We start from the raw sequence: 24,039 nt of genomic DNA on the forward strand, positions 1-24,039 counted from the left end.
CCATTAATATTAACCACCCGCAAGACTTTCGCTCATTTTCAGAGCCAAAATGAAGATCTTTTAGATGAAATCTGAGTTTTCTGTCCCTCCATTGACAGATACGCAACTACCACTTAGACTCAAAAATATCAAAAAGTTCATAAAGGGATTTTAAAACTAATCCATATGAATTGAGCAGTTTAGAATTCCACTTTATATGATGAACAGATTGAATTTAGGCTTTTATTCACATAAACATTCAGAGCCGGCTGAACTCGAGTATTACACAAACCTGCTATGATTAAATATGTTAAATAACACAAATATACTTTATTTAATCTCACTTTATTAATCAATGTATTTCCTGCTGACTTTTGATGATCCAGTTCAAAATATGAATAAGCAAAAATGACTTTTAAATAAACATCATATTTGTGTTTACTTTCTTTATTGCTGAAGGGTGTTTTTTTTGTTTTTTTTTTTTATTAAAAACAAACAAGCCCAGTCCAGGTGAGAAAAAGTAACGCAAAATTAATGTAAAGCTTTACTTTACATAAAAAGTAACTAAGAAACACAATTAGTTACTTTTTAGGGAGTAACGCAGTAATTGTAATTCATTACTTTCAAAAGTAAGTTTGCTCAACACTGCTCCTGGGACCTACAGACTTTTGTCCTCTGTAGTGAACATTGTATTTTAGTGAATTTCTCTGACAGCATACATGTCACAGTTTTAATGTCCTGTAAAGAACATATTCAGGGCTTTTCAGATACCAAATGTTTGGAGGTTTCACCATGACTACAAATTCTCCTTGTTCTTGGTTGAGTAGTAGTAGTAGTCGAGTAGTACCAGCAAATTATCAGTGCTGGTACTACTCGACCTCAGTGCTGCATTTGACACTGTCGATCACAAAATACTTCTTGACAGGCTGGAAAACTGGGTCGGGCTTTCTGGGATAGTCCTAAAATGGTTCAGGTCATACTTAGGAGGCAGAGGTTATTATGTGAGTATAGGAGACCATAAGTCTGAGTGGACATCCATGACATGCGGAGTCCCGCAAGGCTCAATTCTTGCGCCACTCCTATTCAACCTGTACATGCTCCCAATGAGCCAAATAATGAGAAAGAACCAAATCGCTTACCATAGCTATGCAGACGACACACAGCTCTACTTATCCCTATCGCCTAACGATTACAGCACCATTGACTCCCTTTGCCAATGCATTGATGAAGTAAACAATTGGATGTGCCAAAACTTTCTTCAGTTAAACAAAGACAAAACTGAAGTCATTGCGTTTGGAAACAAAGATGAAGTTCTCAAGGTGAACGCATACCTTCAGTCTAGGGGTCAAACAACTAAAAATCAAGTCAGGAATCTGGGTGTGTCTCTGGAGTCAGACCTTAGTTTCAGTAGTCATGTCAAAGCAATAACTAAATCAGCATATTATCACCTGAAAAATATTGCAAGAATTAGATGCTTTGTTTCCAGTCAAGACTTAGAGAAACTTGTGCATGCTTTCATCACCAGTAGGGTGGATTATTGTAATGGACTTCTCACTGGCCTTCCCAAAAAGACCATAAGACAGTTGCAGCTCATACAGAACGCTGCTAGGATTCTGAGCAGAACCAGAAAATATGAACACATCACACCAGTCCTCAGGTCTTTACACTGGCTGCCAGTTACATTTAGGATTGACTTTAAAGTATTATTACTGGTATATAAATCATTCAATGGCCTAGGACCTCAATACATTGCAGATATGCTCAGTGAATATAAACCCAACAGATCACTCAGATCATTAGGATCACATCGGCTAGAAATACCAAGGGTTCACTCTAAGCATGGCGAGTCTGCTTTTAGCTACTATGCCAGCCGCAGCTGGAACCAGCTTCCAGAAGAGATCAGATGTGCTCCTACAGTAGTCACATTCAAATCCAGACTCAAAACACATCTGTTTAACTGTGCATTTACTGAATGAGCACTGTGCCACTGTTCGTCCGACTGTTTGCACTGTATTTTATTTTATGTTTTAATTATTCTGATTTCTGTATTTTATCTTTTATTCTAAACTGTTTTAATTATTCTGATTTCTTTTGATTATTTTAATTTCTTCTATGTAAAGCACTTTGAATTAACATTGTGTATGAAATGTGCTATATAAATAAACTTGCCTTGCCTTGCCTTGCCTTCTTTAAAAATGCCTGACATTAATTTAGTGATCAAATTTAGTTGATAATATTTTGTAATTATCATTTAAATATGACTTATTCACAAATTGTTTGTTAAAATCAACAAAGAATTTATATATCAATATTTCAATGAAATATTAGATATTATGATTAAAATGTTGCCAATTATTACTCCCATTATTACACCTTTTTATTACATGTTGCCCCAAGAACACACTAATATGCAAACTAGATAGTGTGTTGAATGTGAAAAAAACATGTATGGCCATTTTACCCACATGATCCATAAAGTAAAATGGAATATCAATTCATTATGTTATATATTTTAGAACATAGTTATGAGAATCATCTTTACACAAAGATTTGTTTAAAAAAAATCCTGAAACCTAAAAATTGATTGGTGAATGAAAAAAACAAACATTGGTTTTGCCTATGTCATTTAATGCATTTCTATTTTTTAAACAATTAAGTCCTGGTGGTGTTCAACGTCCCCTACTAATAACCTGTGATTCAAATATCTTTTTTTATATACAATAAAACTGAAAAAAGTGGTTTTGTGATATTACATCTAATCCTGCTTTGAAACTTGTAAAATAGTCTATCCTACTTAAAACACACAGATTTAGATTGACAAAGTAAATGTACATAACATTCAGTAGAAAAATAGTTTATTGTTTTAACAGGCATAAACGAAAACATTCACCATAGTTAGTGTTTTACATGACTACATAAAAGGGATAAATGCAGAAAAGTAGATGAAAATGAACAGCAATAAAGTAATTAAAATAAACTATATACCTACTCTGAGAAGGAAAAAACATTCATTTAAAAAAGGAAAAAAATATTCAGAACCAACAAACTGATCATTTTTGCAGGAAATGAAAAAAAAAATTGTTACTTTTAAAACAGGTCAAATAGCATTCCATACAGGGAAACCTTCACAAAGCGTTCCAGTCTATGGACTTCTTGCCGGACTTCTTGAGCAGTTCATTGGTCTTTGAGAAATGTTTACAGCCAAAGAAGCCCCGGTGAGCAGACAGTGGCGAGGGATGGACGGCTTGCAGAACATGGTGTCGATTCTACAAGTCAACAATCAGAAAACAATATACAACTGTTTGGAATATTTATCAGATATACTGGCATACATTTATGAACAGTTATGAACTGAAAGAATAACACACAAAGTTCTATGCTTCCAACATACCTTGTCAATCGCAGCCCCTTTCTTTTGAGCATAAGAGCCCCAGAGAATAAAAACAAGACCCTGCATGTTAGTGCTGAGCCAGTGTACCACAGCATCTGTGAAAATCTCCCAGCCCTTGTCTTTGTGAGAGTTGGCCTGGTGCGCGCGCACAGTTAGCACAGCATTCAGCAGCAGAACTCCTACAACAGACATTTATAAAGAGGTTGGCGATTCTAAAAAAAAATTCTAAGCACATTATAAATGTTAGAAATGTATTGCTAAAACATATTACAAAGACTGTGAACTGTGAAGTTCTGAATTGTGGAGTTAGACCGTTAAACAGGTTTTCACCATTGCTATTTTCCGGATTTTTTGGGCGGGGCTAAAACGGGGCTCGATGACGCACTGAAGCTGGCCGCTCCCCTAACAATATAAATAGAGCACATTCGCATCAGTTTGGCGCTCAATCACGAGTTACTGTCAGTACTATTATTAGTTACTACAGTTTTCTAGTTAGCCATGTCTTCGTCACGGAAATGCGCACTACCTGGATGCGATCATGTACAAAACAAATCGGTGTCCTTATTAAATTTCCAAAAACGATCACATCAAGAAGAGGTGGATTCATTTTGTGAAGAGCCACCTTGATGGAGAGCTGAGGATCACAGCTAACACCCGCCTCTGTAGTGATCATTTTACACGGGATAGTTTTATAAACTTTCGTCGGAAACAGCTGGGATTCACTGATAATCCATAAAAGAATGGACCATCTCCCGCCTCAGCCTTCATTCTCCCGTGGCGCGACAACTGGTGCCATCATCGGCAGTGCGTGCCCACCAATGAGTGTAAGTTGCCTTGTGTGGTGTGCTAATGTTACACAGTAATTATAATAGGTAATCCACAGTAACTCGACGGCAGCGTTCCCGCGAGTGGGCGTGGTTTCAGCGCAGCCAGGGGACACGCCCCCAGCGTTTGAGAGCAGAGACTACTGCTCATTTTTTCAAGATTTTTGATAGCTTATTTTATGTACTTGCCGGCTTTTTTATCATTCAAATTTGGCTGGGTGGCTAATAACACATTTTTCTGTGGTGTGACAAACTTAGAACACATACTTAATTTTGACTTTACAGGGACTTTAAACACATTTACGTGCACAAGGAAATTAGCTTATATGGCTATATATTTATATGCAATATAATGGCAGTAAACATGACTTTGGAATTAGCATAAATTAAAGGGGTCCTATTCTGCTTTCTTTTTTTTACTTTTTCAACTTTGTGTAATATTGCTGTTTGAGGATGAAAAAGGTCTGCAAAGTTACAAAGCCACTCCAGCGGGAGTTATTCTCTCTATATCAGTGTCACTGTTTCTGAACTCCCAGAAAGGCTTCAGTTGTAGACTTGAGTTTCCTTCTGGGAAAAAACACGTCACAATATTCCTCATTTAAATAATTCCTGCACAAGACATATGCTAAATAAAGGGGTTGAGTTGCTTTAGTAGTGTTTTGAAACTTGAGGTTATGGTAAGAGGCGTGACATTTCCGAAACACGCTCAAAGCGGTTCACCAATCACAACACACAGATCCAGCCGACCAATCAGAGCATATTGTCCTTTTGAGAAGGAGGGGCTTCACAGAGACAGGAACTAAACAGGGCTGCGTTGCGTTTTTAAATTACGATTAACTCAAGCTTACGATGCTTTTGAGAAACGCAGCCCTGAGCGTTACTAACAGACTGGGGAGAGAGGTGCTGCAACAATGTAAAATATGTGAAAAATAATAAAGTTTTTTTTCAATACAAGCTTGAAAATCTTTTCTAGTAGAGACTCTAAGACTTTGAAAAAAGGAATAATAGGACAGATGGAAGAAAAGCATTTTTGCAAATAACTGATTCAGAAAATTGAGTTAATGTAGAAAAATCCAAATAAATGTGCAATTCCAAATATTAGTGGTTTAAACAAGTGTTTTATTTCTTATTTTCTTAATAAAGAATGGTTCCAGTTCTACATTTGTTTGCATCGTGCACTGGTACAATGCTCCTCTCTGATAACATAACATTTCTTTTATATATCCTTTTTCTTATATTTTGATAAAAGGTGATTTAAATCACATTACATTATAACATTGTCACATTACAATCTAAAAACTAAAATAAAAACAAAAGCACAAACTAATTATATTAGCTTTCATTTGATTACCCCATTATAATGGCCACTTTCATCAAAACATCGTTACTTGTAGGCTTAGAATTCCACATACGGCACATTTATTGTCTCCAACAACAAATATTTTACCAGTATATTTTAGTCAGAATTATTGCGCTACTATTCTATTGTGCTCCGTCTGTTTGGCGCGCATGCGCGTGGCGGCGGTCATTAGCGGAGATTCACTTACAGAAGTGACTCCTGACAGTGAAATTAACTTACAGATGGAGAATATACCTGTGAAATGTAAGTTTAGCACTGAGGAAAGCACCACGTCTCAAACGCATTAAACAGTGCAAGTATTTATCAGTCAGTCAGCAACAGTATCTGTAAGGCAGGCTGCTTTAAACTTGTCAACTATATCTTACCAGTTATTTTTAAAGCCCTAAATATAAGCTTGTGTCATGTTTAGGACAAATTGTACTGTTCTTTCACTGCAGGAGCTCACACTGCGTACTCCACTATTTTTCAGATGTGCTCGAATCAAACTACTGTATCGATATAAACGCTATTGCCTCATCAAACTCGATATACCGTCCAGCCCTAACCTGAATACAGTTAAATTTAGCTGAAAAACAAAAAGCACTGCTTATTTCATTTGTATCTTTGTTCTGTTGTATTTATCTATGCCTGTAATTTGTTTATTATTTTGATAATAAATAAGAAAATTTCAGATGCACTCTCCTAGAAAAGTCACTTCAATCATTGTAGAATGATTAATTCTGTACAAGTAGAGCTATTTAAATCATCTGGTGAAATTGTTTTCGTACGCAATATATATATAGCAGAAAAACTAAATATCGCAATGTCAGTTTTTTGCAATATCGTGCAGCCCTACTCTTGTCATATCTTGCGGTGTCATGAACCATTAAAGTGTATGCCATGAAAAGGAGAAAGCAGGGGAATCACACCTTGCGTTGCCCATCCCGTCAGATCTCCATGACCGGGTTGCTCAAAGCCTTCGATGTCTGAAGCCAGTTCTTTGAAAATGTTCACCAAGCTGTGAACAGCAAAAGTCACATAAAATAATTGCATCCAAAACAAAGAATCATACAGCCCTTATAATTTGTAACATCCTTGTGCTCATCTGCTCAATGTCATTAAAAATAACAGAGGTTGAAATGAAACAGAAGCTGTCTGAATATATTCTCGTATAGTGTCTCGTTAAATTGTCCTTATTATTGTTATGTTTGATTATCTTTGGATTGCCCTTCTTAACCTTGAGGTTCTTATATCAAGGGCATCAAGCCCATATTGATCCAGACGAGTGATGAGCGATTTATAATCAAGTTATTAATCAAAATTTATCCTTCGAAATATTAAATGATTTGAATTACCTCAAGCGTATGTTAAAGCATTTGTTTTACTTTTTCTCTTCAATCTCTAGAGAATAATGATAAATATTGTCTGTACCTCTTACTGAGAGAAAGAACATGCTATCAGGATGTTTTGGGAAAGTTTCCCGTTTAGAGCAAGAGCTCGGCCAACTGCAACCTTGAAGAAGCTGTGTATCGGTGTATGTGCACTGGTATTCTTTGTTACAGGTCATGTATTGGTGAGGTAAACATCTGGCACCCTGGGGAGATTGACTGACTTTAGAAACACAGCTCTGCGACCTGGAAGGTCACAACGGGACTCAAACTAGGGTCCAGGTGTCAGCCTTATTATAAATTGAGATATGCTCCTGCATATCAGCCCATGTGTGGAAAATGTCTCTATTTATCTTTCTCAGCCAATCAGAATCATCCAACCTGAAGTAATGACGTAGTTGTGACCTTAGAGAAAGGTATAATTGCTGTGAAATGTGAATGTATGGCAGAGCGGCCTACGAATTCTTTGCAGAGTATTGAAGCTGAACAATGTAGTAACATAAACTGCCGTTTAAAAGTCTCTTATGCTCACCAAGGCTGCATTTATTTGATTAAATAATACAAAAAATAGAAAAAAAAGAAAAGAAAATTGTAATGTTAAATATTATGACAATTTAAAATAACTTTTCTATTTGAATATATTTTGAAATATAATTTATTCCTTTGATCAAAGCTGAATTTTCAGCATCATTACTCCAGTCTTCAGTGTCACATGATCCTTCAGAAATCATTCTAATATGCTGATTTGATGCTCAAAAAAACCTTCATTATTATTATCAATGTTGAAAACAGTTTTGGACCTTTTTTTCAGGATTCTTTGATTAATAGAATTTCAAAAGAACAGCATTTATCTGAAATAGAAGGCCATTTACACTTGGCCACATAAACATGTCTCCACAAAACAAACACAAATCCAAATTCCAGCGCTATACGCACATTTGACGGAGTTCACATCAATGAAAGCAACAGATATGAGCTGTATTTTATTGATCATCAGCTAATTTTGAAATCAAAGACCGCAATAGGAGAGCGCGGAGACAGCACTGATAGGATCATTTAGTTTCTTTACTTGTAATGAAGATGATAGTGTGTTGAGCATCTGCGACTTAAGTTTTATTTGCGTTGGCTTGCATAAGAGATACTCTGCTCATCTGCGGCGATGCGTGTTGCAGTAGTGCTGTTATATCTGGCTATAACATGACATATAGCCTATAACACAACATATAGCCTATAACACACTCACACTAGGGCTGGGCGATATGGCCTAAAAAAAAATCCCCGATCTTTTCACAAAAAATCCGATTTACGATTTAAATCGATTTTTTTCTCTACGTACTTAAAATCAATCTGCAGATGACAAAGAAATTATTCAAAACAAGTTTTAACTTTATTTTGTTTTAATATTCCCTTCTGGGATTTGATCTCCATTAAAGTGCAATCAGAAACAACAAGCCAAAAAGACAAGAGGACAGGCCCTGTCTTTGAAAACAATGAAAATGTAACATAAAATAAAATGGGTGGATTGGGATTGGGGGGGATGTGTAAAAAAAACAAAAAATTTGCATCACAATAAGTGTATTGTGATTGTCGAATGATTTGGTAACTAAACATAATTTTATTAAGTTTACTGGTTTGCTACTGTTTTTATTATCGCTTAACACAAATTTCACAATTTCAATTCAATTCTTGTGATTTGATTCTGATCTTGATTCAATATAAATTCCTTTGGATAAATAGGTACGTAGTAGCTACGTACTACTACCTAAGAACTATCGTACTACTATCTAAAAGTAGTTAATGTGTTAATTGTTCTCCCAAAAGAAAAAATTCACCTAATGCTGTAAACATACAGAGAGCCCTGTCAGCTGGTATTATTAAAGGTTAAAACTAACTCAAATTAAATATAATGCGTTTTTTATTTTATAATGCGTCTAACTAACATGCGTGCTGTGTCATTAAAAGCCATCCTGAGGTAAATATAACGTTACGTGGCATATGTTGTTCTCCAGCTGTTTTATGGACATCTTTCCGCGTTTGAAAAACACTGATCGATCGATTTTATTACATCTCGGTAAGTTTGTAGTAAAGAGTAACAGATGTTTGGTTCACGTGCCGCTTGAACTGAGATCTGTCAGCGTTCTTTCACGTCACATTTACAAGCGCCAAAACGGTGTTTATTGTTTGAATTTTGTAATAAAACTGACAGAATCTGAAAGCTGAGAATCTGTTTCATATCGATAGTAACCTGCTCTGTCTTGTCTGTCGGTGTCAGTGTCCTCTTTGCTTCGCGATTTTTCTCTGCGCGAGAAAATGGATGTGTGGCGTGAGAGCGTTTAAAAAGTGACAGAATTGCGTCTCTCACAGTGAACTCGTGAGAGTTGGCGGCCCTGCAGATTCAGCTTGTAAATGTTTACGGCGGGTGTGCTTCTGCTGCCGCGATCTTGCTCATTTGCCATGTTGTTTGTGTATCTCTATCATGGCAAGCGCTGAGCCCGGTCGGAACTACGGGAGCCCAGATGGGAGCGTCGGCGGTTGTTAAAGAAAAAAACGATTTTCATTCAAAAAAAACGGCGTAAACTACACATTCGAGTTAATCGATAAAATCGATTTATCGCCCAGCCCTAACTCACACATTTATTTTTTAATATTTTTGGAGGAGTAAAATGTACATATGTGGTTTCAACAACCAGATGCATTTACACTTGTCCGGTTTTGTCTGGAATGAGTCTCAGATCACCTCCTGAAGTGATTAGGGTTAGGGATTTTCACGATCGGATAGCTATTCGATCTGAGAAAACTCATGAAGTGACCAAGTGTAAACATGCCCTTTGGTTGGAATAATTCAAAAATGTGTAGTGTTGGGAAACACAGATCTAATATCATTAAATATTAAAGTGTCTGTATAATATGTGTTATTTAATTCAATTTCAGGGGTTCTTTTGTTTGTTTTATGGAGAGCTAAGATAATCAGGCCAATAAGAGACTTTTAACTACAATTTACATTTTTATTTACAAAAGTTTCATAAAAAAAGGTCTACAGATTTATAGAGATCAGGTACAACCTGAGTCTATTCAAGGTTCACAGGAATTGCCCCCTAGCTGCAAACCATTAAAACCATTAAAATGTTTTGAAACAGTTATGACAAAGCCTTGTCATGTGACTTTGGCAGTTTGATACGCGCTCCAAATCACTGGTTTAAAACAAATGGTTCAAAACAAATCAATTGCTAATTGATACATATCACAATATATGCTTTGATGTGTATTGTGGACAGTGTAATGACGACTGCAAGACAATTGGTCTTACCTTGGTGGAGGTGGCACAGGTCTCTGAACGCTGAAGCAAAGCCCATGAGCCTGGTTCGGCCCATGATAAGGGTCCTGCCCAAGTATCACAACCTTTACCTAGAATCACAAGAAAAAATATATCATTTTAAGGTGCCAGACACATTGTTGTTGTTTTTTTAAGTTCTGCATGATGCCATTTCAAGCAACCCCTTTGGACCCTTTTAATTTTTTATAGTTTCCATTCACCACCATAGAGGTTTATATAAATTATTTATCAGTAAAAAAAAATTATTAATGCACCATTGTAATCTTTAATCTAAATAGCTTTCCCTCCCTCTTGCAGCACATCTCTTCTCTGATGATGTGTTTACTGGCGCGAGGGCGGGGCAACCTGTCACTCACATGAGATCCACCAATAGCAAACCACAAACATCCAAACAATTCCCCATGGATAAAATCAAGTCCTGTCCTACATTTTTTTCTTGCTCGAGAAGCCATTTCACTCACATCACAATAGTAAAGAAAAGACTATCGCAACTTATATTACATGTCGACTTTAAAGACTGTTTCCAAATGCCTATTTAACACCTGACTGGAAATGTTTTAGGAAAACATTCTTGATAAGCACATGCAAAAATACCACTTAAATCTGAATATGCATATCAAAAAGAGATCTTTGCAATGTATATGCATGTCATCAAATATATGTGCTATTAGGGGATGGCTATAAAGCTAATAGATATTGAAAAACAACTAAACTTTTTTGACTTCATGGGGTCTTTAAAGCAAAATAAAGAAGCTAAATTCTCTGTGCAAGCTAAATGCTTTTGAATATAATTCTTTATCATGTGATTTTAACATTTGGCAACTAATTTTTTTTAATGTTTCATTTAGTCATTTTTTATGTCTAAAGCATTGCTAGAGTTTAAATGCAGAGGAAAAACAGATTAGTTTGACCTGCCTTATACGAACATGACATTCAACTCACATCTTGTATGTCACATGTCCGTGTCCAGGAGAAAACTTCATTTGCAGGGGGATAGATGGTGTGTTTTTTCCTCTCCTCAGCAACAAAAGACATCAACTGCGAAAGAGAAGCACTGTTGTGTATTAACTTACTCTTCTTTTATCAAGGGTTAAAGTGAAAATTATTTTTCATGTCTTACTTACTGACTTAAAGTAGTTCTTTCCGAATTCTGCACTGAGAGCTTTCTTCCAGCTCTCTCCAATCCCGTCCGGGGCAGTTTTGTGTTCAGAGAGCCTTTCCAGAGCCGCTTTTTTGTTTTTGCTGATCCGTTCAAGTTGCTCAGGACTCAGCGAAGATGATGAGCATGTGACGTCATCGCTGTCCAACTTTTGCTTTTTCCCCTGAGGCGATATTTTAATGTATTTGGTTGAATTCCATGATCGTTTGGACGCACGGCCGAGCATTTGTACATTTGTACAAAAACAAAGACAAGCTATACTTGAAAACATTGTCTATTATGTCATAGAATGCCTTCTCAAAATGTTCTCAAAGTTTTGATGCCAAGACTCAAATGATTTAGTAACGTTAAAACTTTAGCGCTCCACCATATTGGTTGCAGGCACGACCAGAATGCGTGAGATTTTGATTTATAAGCAACTAAAATGTGTGCAATTGACATGTACGCTGCTTTGTTTAAACAAAAAAATTTCGCACTATGTTGTTTGAAGTAATAGCCAAGTGACGTAAAACTACTACTTCTTCTGTATTGTAAAGGTACATTACCGCCAACCACTGGTCTGGAGTGTAGGCAGCAGATTGACAGGAGCAAAAAATTAAATAAATATACAATTATTATTTAATTCAATTATTTAATTATTGAATTAAATAATAGGTATCTTTCAGATAATTTATTAGGACGTAAAACTACTTCCGGAAATGTGTAAACTACATTTCGCGGGAAGGGGAGAAAAGAAAAACGAGGTGTCAGTCAGAGTCAAATTATATTTGCTCGTGAATGACAAGTTCAGCAGATAAATAAAGCACCACCACTTTCATTCATATTTCAAGCGAAATGTGTCGACATATGACTTCCAGTCCAGCCGCGACTGGACAGAGTAAATAAGTGTGTTTTACTCACGTCATCCCTTGCATCTCCTGAGCATGTAAGATTTCTTTTTTTGGACGCTGGCGAAAAGAACGACTTAATACTTTTCTGTCCAATCATTTCCGCAAATAAAATGAATATTTAAACGAAATAAACTTTAAAAGAGCAATACTCGAGGTATGAGTGCGTGCAGTTATAACTCCCGCCAGACGTCCGTGACGTATATGACGTGATGACGTCACATGCTCGGCGTGCGGATGTAGAGTGACAAAATAAGATTAAAGTTGTTACATTTAAAACTTTACATAAATGTTACCCCTGTAATAGCACACTTTCTAAGAAGGCTATATTAAAAACTAAAATTCTATTTTGCTATTTTTTTATTACAACACAAACTCTTGGATTCAGGGCCGACTTTAAAAATTCAGGGAATAATTCAGGGTATAATTCTTATGTCTATGTTGGTCACAAAAAAATCTTTGAAACGTCAAAATTACTTTGTGTTTACACTATAATAGCCTAAAGCCTAAATGTTTTTCTCTGGCTGTTGGTTTTGATTTTATTGATGTTGCTGTTGTTATAAGCTATACTTGGTATAATTGGTATAATAGGCTACATGTAACTCTGTTTTGTTCTGTAGGCCTACTTAAAGCATTTTTTTAACAATATAGTCTACTACTACTACGACGACTATAGTACTATTAGGCCTATTTTTATTAATAATAAGCATGATTATAAATTATTAAATGAAAAAGGATGTGGCATAGGGGGGAAATATAATATCAGGCAAGGGAAAACCATAGACAGTAAACAGATAACATTCCATAAGACCCTTGCAAGAAAGGCAGTTTAGGCCATCGGTTCCCAGCAGGGGAGTCTTGGCCCACAAGGGGGCCTCAGCGAGCTATTTGGGGGGTCGGGTCATATTGAAAAGTGTTTAACACTGAGCAGCAGTCCGTAACTTTTTTTGTGTTCAAAATTCACTAAATTTATACAATGAGCAGGTACATCATGAATCCATTTTCCAAACCGTGTTTTTGTCTTATCCTGATTCACTATGGTACACCTATAATGCTTGTTTATATTGGGACTATTTTACACTGGTTCGGGTCGCACCGCTGCGGTGTAACCCAGTGCCTGCGTGACACGTTATATACACACAGCGAAGTAGTTCCGGCTACAACGTTCTTCCACAATACGCATTATTCTGTTAATAAACCCATGTTTATTAATTGCTAGAGCACCAAACGATCATATTACATTTGCTAATTACATTAGCTATCCCCTGGGTGACCAAAAAATGGGTTTTCAACGAGGTCCCAGACACCAGTCATTTTGTTATAGCCTATATTAATTATTTTTTCCCTACACACCAGTGTGAATACTGATATTTTCGTTATTGCATTTCAAATAGGGCCAATTAATAGGCTACTCCTAGTCTTACGTTTTTAAATTACAAATGGCCTACTGATCCTTTTGTTATAGTATTTTCAATATTATATGCTATTATTTGTGGATAAACATATCTGGTTATAGTAATAAACATACTGTTTGTTTAAAAACAAAACATTTTGTCATCCTTGCTGCAAGAGCGACAATATCATTAAATGTGAAGGGGGGCCATAAAATATTTTCTTGGGAAAAAGGGGGTCTCAGACAAAAAAAGGTTGGGAACCACTGGTTTAGACTATAAGACAGACATGTCAATAAAACCACAGCGACCCTGTGTGGCCACTGTGAAGCAAACTGCAAATCCATTACACTATCGTTTTGCATAAGATATTTATTATTTCCAAACAAGTTTTTTTTCTCAACTGTGATCATGATGGTAATATTTTGTTCGGATGACTGCACACATAACGTGTTGCAATTTTGCCAAAAAACAAGAAGCATTGTTATAATGAGCATTCTTGTTCATATAGCCTACTCACTCCTTATCTTTTGCTAGAAAGAAATACTTTACTATTTAGAAGAAAGATTATACCAACAACCCTTCTCAAGCAAAACATTTTGCAAAAAGTTAAAATGTTTCAAATTAACATGAAAAGTATTCGGCAGTTCTGATTATTAAATGTTATTGGAACATAGGTCATATTCCATTGTTTATTTGATGATAAAAAAATTGATTAGCATAATTTGATGTCAGATGTCTTGTTTTGATATTATCTAATGTAGAATGGGATGAATTCACTTTAAGTAGGGAGTACCGTACATTATTTCAGGATACTGTATGATCTGAAATTCATTTATCATTATTTTTAAGTGACGGCTTTGTCAAGTAAAAATGTATTTTCACGAATAGCAACGTTGTTTTCCTCACTCTTCTTCAGTCATTTTCTGTGGACTTCTGTTAAGGTGAAGCATGTGGTAAGCTAAATTAAAAAATAAAAGACTAGCCTATAAGAAAAAGAGAGATGATGCCTCATCAAAAGCCAGTGTTGAATGAGCTAATATGACGAATTAAACAACAACGAATCACAGGCTACTTAAATTAACCACTTTGCATGAAAAAAAAACTTTACAATTATTCACTGATACATTTCATATTAGGCAATATTAGTGTGTTTTTTTTCTGATCCCGCCCTTCGGTCCTAACAACAAATCATTGTGTATTATAGCTATTGGTAAGGGTTATTTTTTATTAATTAAACACGTATAGCTTCCCGAAAGCGCAATCCATTTATCGTCGTTGCCAGCTTTAGCCAAACCCATGCAGGAAAATACACATTTCCCCCCCCATTACGCTGTTAGTGATGAAACGTAAGATTTGGCTGGAGTGTTTGTGTTTCATCTCTTTAGCAGTTGATGTAGCCACTTGTCGCTATCAAGGCCTTTCATATCAAAGCGCCTGGAATGGCCTATATGTGTATTCTAAGCACAATGTATTGGGTTAAATGATGTAGCCTAATAGAACGGGTCAGTAAAAAAAAAAAAGTCTGTCATTTCCACAATAGTCTATATTAATAGCGTAACATGACGCAACGTCATCTTTTCCCAAAAGTTTGCACATATTCGGCTACGTGTGCATTTGGTAAGATGGTAAAAAAGAAAGAAAGTTGTCTTTCGAATATTGACCTGAAAGTGATGGAGCCTCATGCCAACAAAGTTGAAAAACGCACAGATTACTGAAGTAATCTCGGGTTTAGATTAGTACTGTTCATTCGTCGTACACCGCTCTTAATCCGTAATATCATCCTTGGATAATAATATTTCTCTGGATTAGAAAAACGCATCCAGGGAATGTCTACAAATATTACCTATATAGGCCTATATAACGGAACACTTTTACGCACATTTTTTTTTAGCTTTGTGTATTGCCAGGCTGTAGGCTACACTACACAGATTGCTGTGACAAATCCTTTGCAACTTTTCGATCATTTTGAATTTAAGTTTTCATTTGATGAATACAATTTTTTATGAATGAAACTCTCAAAACGCTTTATTTATTCCCCCTTTTATTGTGAGGTTGAATATCAGTTGGTCTCTTTATTGACTATTTATTGATTTGATAGCCTATATTTTATCTATAGGCCTAGCCTATGTCTATAATTATCTAATAATTGTATTAATTTATTAATGTTCATTTTATTTAATATAGGCTAGGCTTGATGATTTCGTAGAAAATATGCATTAAACAACTTGATCCAAAACCAACATTTTCTGTGGGGGGTAAAAAAAAAGATGTTGGACATCTGAGCCTTTGAGGAGAGCGTGTTTTGTGGTTATTTGCCTGATAAAGGATCTGATAGACATCAGACAGAAGCGGGATCTCTGCTTTCCTGTGTCTACACGGCAGTACAGGACAGGAGATGGCCACGAAGTTGCCAGACATGCTATGGGATTACCCTACCGGGTGGGGGGCAGGGATCAAAGTTGAAAGCATTTGTATTCTCCTCTGATTCAGGCTGTCGCTGTTCCTGCGACGACACCTTGAAGGGCGATAGGAGCGAGTGGGTGTGAAAAGCAGCGAGTATAAAGTAGGTGGGTTTAAATGCGCTCGGAAACATTTCGGCGTTGGACGCGAGCAGGACTGGAACCTCAGACCGAGAACTGAACTTTTACAGTGCAAACTGGACTATGGAATTGTTTTTTGACCAATCGTTCGATTTAGTTCAAAAAATAACCGTGGACACTGAAAGAGATTTTATTTTCAACACAAACATGGTCCAGTTTACAGGTGAGCATGTTACTTTGGGTTAAACACGTTTTTTGCATTGGGTAACACATTATTTTACAGTGTCCTTGTTACATATGTTACATGTATATATAGAAAAAGATTGATCACTTAAAATTTAACATTAGAAGAAGAAATAGTTGTTGTTTTAACTTAAAAAAGAATGTGTTCGTACTTGACTTAAAATATTAAGTTTCGTTAACTTTAGTTTATTTTAACATTTTATTTAGCATAGTAATAACAGTAAAGTATGCATAATTACATGCAACTAGCCCTCAACCAAACCTTAATCCCATAATATGTTGTTAATTAATATTACTTAGTACTTAAATATATAATTAAAATAAAGTGTAACCTTGGACTGTTGCTTTGAGCAATTGAATAATCATTGTTCTTATTCTTTCGTTTGTGTTATTTTCTCTATATATTTTTAAATAGAAAGACCGTTCTTTATAAAAACGTTACCTCTAAATAAATATACCAGCATTCCTCATTATTTATTTCCATTGATGGTACCATAAAGAATCCTCAGCACCCATTGAACTTTTCAATTGGACGAAAGGTTCTTTAGATTGTTAAAATTAAAAAGCCTTTATGGAACCCAGAAAGGTTATTCTATGGGCGCGGGACCTTCTTTTAAGAATTAAACTTGGAAAGATGTGTTTTCTGACGCTTTACTAAACAAGTGACTTTAATTTTTAGATGTAACAACCAAGCATACGCTGTCTTCTCCTGAACGCGAAAGAACTTACAGTGCTGATGGGCAGAGAAAAAGGAAGAGGACGATTTTTAGCCGCGCGCAATTGTCAGAATTGGAGCGCGCGTTCATGATTACGCCGTATCCAGACATCACTCTGCGCGAAAGACTGGCTGCGCTCACACTGCTTCCAGAGAGCAAAATTCAGGTAATTAAACTGTAGTGTAACATAGTTTACGGTGATGTTATTTTGATTTCAACGTCTTGATTTGACATTTTAATATTTATTTCCAGGTGTGGTTCCAGAACAGACGGGCTCGCAGTATGAAGAGCAAGAAGCTGACCACACCAGTAAGGCGGAGTCTAGGCGGGGAAGTGAGCTCTGGATGTATACCTGTCACTACCTTTCAACCAACCAGTCTTGATTTAAACCCAGAACTAAATTCTGGCATCCAAGAACAAAGAGACAGGGCAGCAGAGGTCAACAGAGGCCTGGGTCACCATCAGCAAAGCCTTAGACAAGCTCTGAGCCCCTGGTCTCAAAATCTCCCTCACCCAACGCCACCCCATCCCTCTATCTCCCCAGACCTGCCTGGAGTCCTACAGTGGGGGAATAGACACTCAGAAACAACCGGAGTGTCATCTTTCTCCATTTGTCCATCAGAAAGATTGGCTCAATATTCATTCCAAAACCAGTCGAACAGTCTCTGGCAGAATAACTGCTTCACCGCTTACCCTGAAGGCTTCTCTGGACACCAGCTGAAATCATACTGTCCTGCCAATCAGGCCATATATTCCTCCGTGTCTGTGGACCAAGTGATTCCCACACATCAGACCAGTTTAGATGGAGCACTTCAGAGACAGGCTTTGACACACTATCCTCAGACCTCACTGGGAGATATTTCTGACCTCATATATAAAGCAGCTGTAGTCACCAATCTGGAAGACTGCTAAACGGAATATTTCATTTATTGTTACATAAACACTATTGTAAAAATATTCTCTCTGGTGAACTTGTATTTGTCTCCAATGTCTCAAATGTGCTAATATGTTTACAGTAATACAGTATGTGCAAATGGAACATGCTTCCTCCTCTTCCTCATCCTCCTCTTCTTCTTCTTTTTCTTTTTGTTTGTTGTTGTTGCTATTTTGCACAACTGCAGATGTGAAGAGCTAGTTTAGGATTGTCCAACATAGGCAGGCTTGTGAAGATGCTTGTATTGTTGCGATACAGAAGAGAAGAAAGCCTGCACTCTAAAATGCTTTGACCTGAACAGCTGTTTCCCTGTATTAATTAATACAAAATATTTTGTAAATGTAAATATTTAACAAATGTAAATAATGTTTTCAGTGTGTTTCTGTGGGTTGTGATTGAAAAACTTTCCTCTGTATTCTCTTTATCAAGATGTACACATCGTGTGTATTATTATTTATGTAAATAAATCCATTGAATATTTATTTACATTCACATTTAACAAATTAGTTGGTATCTTTGCCATAAAAATTACACTTACATCTGACAATAGTAATTCTTCACAAGTAAACATCCCCTTTTGTTTGCTAAACTTGTAACATATTAGGATATTGTTGCATTAATCTAACATGTACTAATGCGCAAATCAATTTCGACCAATATTTAATTTCATAACATCAAAGGTATTGTGGGGTTTTAGATAATCTTAAATATAAGACAACCACATGTGAAATACAATGTGTTGCAATAACAAGAAACAGAAATGAAATCAAAATTCCACCTCACCAGAACAAAAACAAACCTGGGAATAAACAACAAATGTAAAAAACAAAATAAAAAAAACAATAAATGAAAGATAACAATAAAAAAAATTAAAAAACCCCAGGGCTCATGTTTTATCAGCTTATGGGTCTTAGATTACATTTGGATTTGAAGATCCAAACAGTATATTACTGTCGAAGTAATTATGGAGAAAATAACAGGGATAACTGGACACTGATCTCTATGTATCATAATCATCTCCACACAAAATAATCTTCAAATAAAATATAATAAATTCTCATAATCCTAGTGTCAAATCTACAGTCATACTCTGCTTTGTGTGTCAGCTTGCATGTGTGTTCCTGTTGCAGCTACATCCTTTAATCCAAAGGAAGATATTGAAGGGATATGTGCTTATTTTGTTAGAAGCAAAACAGAAAATATAATAATAATCATAGACAGGTTGATCGGTACACAATGTTAGGTGATCCTGTATAATTCCTTTTCATTTTCCTTTTGAGCCTCCAGATCATTCTTTCAATACAGCACAAGATGGCAGTAGAGCCAACCTTTAAGCTGTAATGCATATAAAATATAATTATATAATATAATATAATAAATAAATATTTAATATAATATTATTATTGATACTATTATTGAGTATAACTATGTAAAAAAAATATAGCCTAGATTTTATACGTCATGGATTTTATGTCATATAAGTTTACACAGCTGGCCTGGTGTCGTTGGAAATCTTTATGATTTTATTTCTCATCCAGTGGACATCAGGTGAGGTTTATCTGATTTCTGAATATTCCATAAGCAGCGCGTGCACAGATACCTCAAGCCGCACTCAAGCACCCCTTTCGGCTCCATACTACATAGATAAGTGCCCTTTTTGTAAGACATTATTTTTTAGTTTATATTTTCATTTTGATTGAAATTTGTCCCATTGCATCAATTCTCAATTAAAGGGATAGTTCACCCAAAAATGAAAATTCTGTCAGTATTTACTCACACTCATGTTGTTCCAACCCCGTAAGACCTTTGTTCATCTTCGGAACACGAATTAAGATATTTTTGATTAAATCTGAGAGCTGGATCACTCCTCCATAGGCTTCTTAAGGGATTGAAACTTGCCAGCCCCGAAAAGTCATTAAAGACATTGTTAAAATAGTCCAAGTGACTACAGTGGCTCAATCTTAAGTTTATCAAGCGACGAGAATACTTTTTGTGCGCAAAATAAATAAATAACGACTTTATTTCAACTTTTCATTTCCTTCTTGTTGGGCCTCTAGTCAGTTAAAGCAACACCAAGGAACTTTTCCTCTGCGGTCGCCCTACCGGTTGGAAGCGGAATTGTCCATTACCGCTGTCGTAAATAATTTAGCGTACCGCAGCCTACTGTCGCACGCGCACGCTCAATGTTTATCCAGCACCGGCTTTGGAATCAACAATGGCCACAGACAAGGTAGAATATGATGCATGATTTTATGAAAGACATCACAAACGAAGAAAAACTATGTATGCCTTAAAGCAGTCGAATTTTGTAGTTCTTTTTGTGCTCCGGTTACCACCCGAAACCCGAAGTTACATAGTGCCAGTAAAAGCGATACAGACCACGTCAGGCTATGGCAGACGTGTCATTTAACCTATTGTAAGTTGATGTAGCATCACAAGGGTCTTGGAAATATATTATGAAGGTTGAAAAACGACATAGTGTCACTTTAACGTAATGCGATAGCGTAGAGCTACGTCACACGTAGGCTCACTATTGGCCGATGTGTGTGATGCGTGTGACGTACAACAACAGAAGAACTGCACTATATCACTAGTGAACTGACTCGAGGCCCACAGAGAGGAACGGATAGTTGGAATAAAGTCGTTATTTATTTATTGTTTGCGCACAAAAAGTATTCTCGTCGTTTGATAAACTTAAGATTGAGTCACTGTAGTCACTTGGACTATATTAACGATATCTTTAATACATTTTAGAATCAAAAATATCTTAATTCGTGTTCCGAAGATGAACAAAGGTCTTACGGGGTTGAACAACATGAGGGTGATTAAATACTGACAGAATTTTCATTTTTGGGTGAACTATCCCTTTAAAGGTTGTACACATAGATAAATTCACAAAATGTAAATAATGAGTCAATACATCATCTTTCTTCAAAAGGTGTTTTGTCTTACCCTTATTCACTATGGTAAGCCTATTATAAGTGTTTATAATTTAGACTTGTCGGGATGGTTTTTGCGGGAAGTTGCTAACGGAACTTACCCGTGTGTGTCTGTCATATCCATAAATTGTGTGTCTGGTGTGAGAGTGGCTGAGGTCAGTTACACAATGAGCGAGAAAGGTTGACATGGAGCAGCTAAATTTCAAAACTCGGTGAATCACCCATTTAAAAAAACACCGAACAGAGGAGAGTTTGCTGGCAAAAAGAGAAAGCGACAGAGCTCGTAATAAAACCAGAATCAACATTGGCTTGGCTTTTCGGAGATGGCAAGAAATCCTCAGGGATTTAAACTGTTGTAAACTCAATGTGGAGATGGTGTTTTATATTACTCATCAGGTGAGTAAGGTATTTTACTGAACATAAACTGCAGCTCTCTAACAGGGTTGATTGTAAAGCATCATCTATTGTGAAGGGTCATTTCTGGTTGTTGTAGCGTTATGCCCGATCTCATGAAAGTGCGTATCTATACAACGAATGTTATTTCTCGTGGCATTTATACGACAAAAAGAGTTTTTGCGTGCATATGCTACGCAGTTTTCGCGTGCATATGATACGCACTTTATGGCGTGTAATATGGATGCACTCCCCACCCTAATCCTAATCCTAATATCTCTTAAGCCTAGTGGTGAATGTTTGTGAGCAGTAGAATAATCCCTCTCTCTTATTTTTAGATTTGAGAAAGAACCATTTTCATTCGCACAGTTATGCAGAGCCGAATCACAACCAAAACAATGTTCTTCCGCAAAATGCATGCAGTTTTGTCTTTTGATCGCTAGAGGGTAGGCTACCTATAAGCATGTGCCCAACAACTGCATTTAAAAGTTCTGATTCTGCAAGACCGCACGAGCCTCTACTCCCCCCCCCCCCCCCCTTATTTTTTTAAGTATATTCATTTTATACAACAGTTCAATAAACAGTAAGTAAGTTTAAGACACAGCACTGTCAATTTCGCCAACTAAAGTTTAAAAAAAAGAAGCAGAACAGTTCCGTCTTCAACACTTCATCTTCATGTTTTGTTCTTGAAAAATTCCGCTTTTTTGAACGAGTCAATGATTCATTCATCTCATAACAGTATTACTGTTACAGTTGATATTTGTTTAAAAATTCACATGGACAACAAAATGATACACAACGAAGAAAGATCATCCAAAGTGAACACTCATCAAAGGTGTTCTGTTGCACATTCCAGGGTAGAATGTTTCAGTGTTCCAAACTGCAATCTATATATGGATGCTACTGTACCGGTGCTAAAATTATACCTTGATGGTAAGCAGGACCTGAAGGTGGACTTCAAACTGAGCCGGGTCTCTATGGACACCTTAATAAGGATGTTGCCACACGGCTGGGACACCACATACCTATACTGATAACCATGTCCTGGCAGCCACATCTTTCTGTCCTGGGGCCTTTCAGGTTCCAGTAGTCTCTGTGTGCAGCTGGTTCACACAGGAATCATAGATTGCAGCAAATTGCCAACTGTCCAAGAGCATAACAACATTAGCCGTGGCCAGTGTGTGGGTGCCATAGATGGAAGGACTACATCAATACGAAGCTCTAGTCAGATGCAGGCAGTATGTGATGGGAAGGGCAGATTCCTTAACTTTTTTTGTGGGGTATCCAGGTTCTCCTCATAATACAAAAGTCCTGAAGAACAGCAGGGATAGAGAGGCTCTGTATCCTCCACAAGGATTCTTCATTGTGGGGGATGGTGTTTACTCCTGCATCATCCATCATGTGGCCATCATTTTCATCCATACCGGGAGCCAGTCCAGTTCTGGTCCACTTCAACCCTCACCATGCTAAGACACGTGGGTTGAGCCTGCTTTTCAAGTCTCTTCAGTGGGGCACACCTTTGCCCCAACATTCATCATCATTCTCCATTATATCTGACTGACAACCAGAGACATGATGCCACTGAAGTTGTTGATGACATTGGTTGTCATCAACATTGGCTGTGGGATAGAATGAGTTCTCATGCACATCCGCCATAGTTGTAGGTCTTTTTATTCACGTTTGTAGTTCTGAACTGATTCCTTCTCCATTTTTGACAACCTAGCAGAAATAGTAGACCATCATGGGGACTTTTGGCATACTGTTTTTAACATACCATGATGCTCTTGTTCTAATCTCATGTAGCCTATTTAGGATGGACTGCACATTATGATGCATGATATATACATTCCAGTTTCTTGTTAGTTTCCAGTGTCTTGTATGTTATATATATATGCAGAAACATATACACATAGACAAATATTGAAAATGGAAAATAGAAACAAAAATTAAAAGTAGCCTAGATAGTAGAAACAGTTTATTAGAAAAGTGCCAATAGGAAATTCCATAATTTGAGCCTTAAGGAAAATGTATATAAGATACATGTATAAGATGCATGTATCTTATATATTTTTTCCTTGAAATGATGGAATTTCCTATTGGCACTTTTCTAAATTTGCCATTCAATTAAGTATCGCTATAGGCTGAAGTCTATCTGGACCTATTCTTAATGCAAAATACATTTTGGTATAGGCCTAAACTAATTTATTTTGTAGCATATTATGTAGATAAGAAACACTAAAGAATCCTAATTTTTTTACAATGTAATGAGTGCTCAGAACTAACTTTGTAACACGCACAGACTTGGCATCAACTACACATTCAGCATTCTCTTACCCAACAATTAACCACAAACAAGAGTTCCATCTAGTGGCAAATTAATGTAAGGACATCTCATATTCCCCTCTTAGTTACATTAATACTTTCTGTAGTCGATAACTGTGCATGAAATAGAAATAAAGAGCATCACATTTGTTATAAATAAACAATTTCACGTGTATGTAAATAATACAGTAAACGGAATTGTACACTCAATCATAGCAGTATAAACATTATAACACTACTTGAATCTTTGTATGTGT

General features: G+C 36.5%; 2 protein-coding genes across 4 annotated transcripts; one reads left to right on the plus strand and one right to left on the minus strand.

Annotated features, from left to right (window-relative positions):
* Window positions 1-2,806: 2,806 nt before the first annotated feature.
* Window positions 2,807-12,500, minus strand: unga (uracil DNA glycosylase a). Of its 3 annotated transcripts, none has more exons than XM_077206662.1 (7): window positions 12,315-12,500; window positions 11,380-11,577; window positions 11,198-11,293; window positions 10,229-10,326; window positions 6,463-6,551; window positions 3,371-3,549; window positions 2,807-3,245 (listed from the first exon to the last, which is right to left on the minus strand). In XM_077206662.1, exons 1-7 carry the CDS (start codon window positions 12,399-12,401, stop codon window positions 3,105-3,107), a joined length of 888 nt encoding a protein of 295 aa, XP_077062777.1. In that variant the 5' UTR covers window positions 12,402-12,500; the 3' UTR covers window positions 2,807-3,104. The 3 variants fall into 3 exon arrangements, with proteins under 3 accessions (XP_077062777.1, XP_077062778.1, XP_077062779.1); XM_077206664.1 differs by having other exon boundaries at window positions 3,004-3,245; window positions 11,380-11,642; window positions 12,347-12,500; XM_077206663.1 differs by lacking the exon at window positions 12,315-12,500 and having other exon boundaries at window positions 11,380-11,946.
* A 4,693-nt stretch (window positions 12,501-17,193) lies between these two features.
* sebox (SEBOX homeobox) lies at window positions 17,194-18,460 on the plus strand. The gene is made up of 2 exons (XM_077206273.1): window positions 17,194-17,360; window positions 17,447-18,460. The coding sequence occupies exons 1-2, from the start codon at window positions 17,283-17,285 to the stop codon at window positions 18,104-18,106; spliced, it is 738 nt and encodes a 245-aa protein (XP_077062388.1). The 5' UTR covers window positions 17,194-17,282; the 3' UTR covers window positions 18,107-18,460.
* The last annotated feature ends 5,579 nt before the right edge of the window (window positions 18,461-24,039 follow it).

This window comes from Siphateles boraxobius, unplaced genomic scaffold, assembly GCF_051911475.1.
Source record: "Siphateles boraxobius isolate OS27281-9 unplaced genomic scaffold, OSU_SipBor_1 56, whole genome shotgun sequence".
Lineage (NCBI taxonomy): Eukaryota > Metazoa > Chordata > Actinopteri > Cypriniformes > Leuciscidae > Siphateles > Siphateles boraxobius.

Bases quoted from the DNA above. Each gene is read 5' to 3' on its own strand.
- sebox (XM_077206273.1), top strand. From the start codon at position 17,283: ATGATTACGCCGTATCCAGACATCACTCTGCGCGAAAGACTGGCTGCG. The intron at 17,361-17,446 runs GTAATTAAACTG...ATTTATTTCCAG, and splicing joins TTCCAGAGAGCAAAATTCAG to GTGTGGTTCCAGAACAGACG.
- unga (XM_077206664.1), bottom strand. From the start codon at position 12,401: ATGATTGGACAGAAAAGTATTAAGTCGTTCTTTTCGCCAGCGTCCAAA. The intron at 6,552-10,228 runs GTAAGACCAATT...TGCTGTTCACAG, and splicing joins CCTGTGCCACCTCCACCAAG to CTTGGTGAACATTTTCAAAG. The intron at 3,246-3,370 runs GTATGTTGGAAG...GTTGACTTGTAG, and splicing joins AAGGGGCTGCGATTGACAAG to AATCGACACCATGTTCTGCA.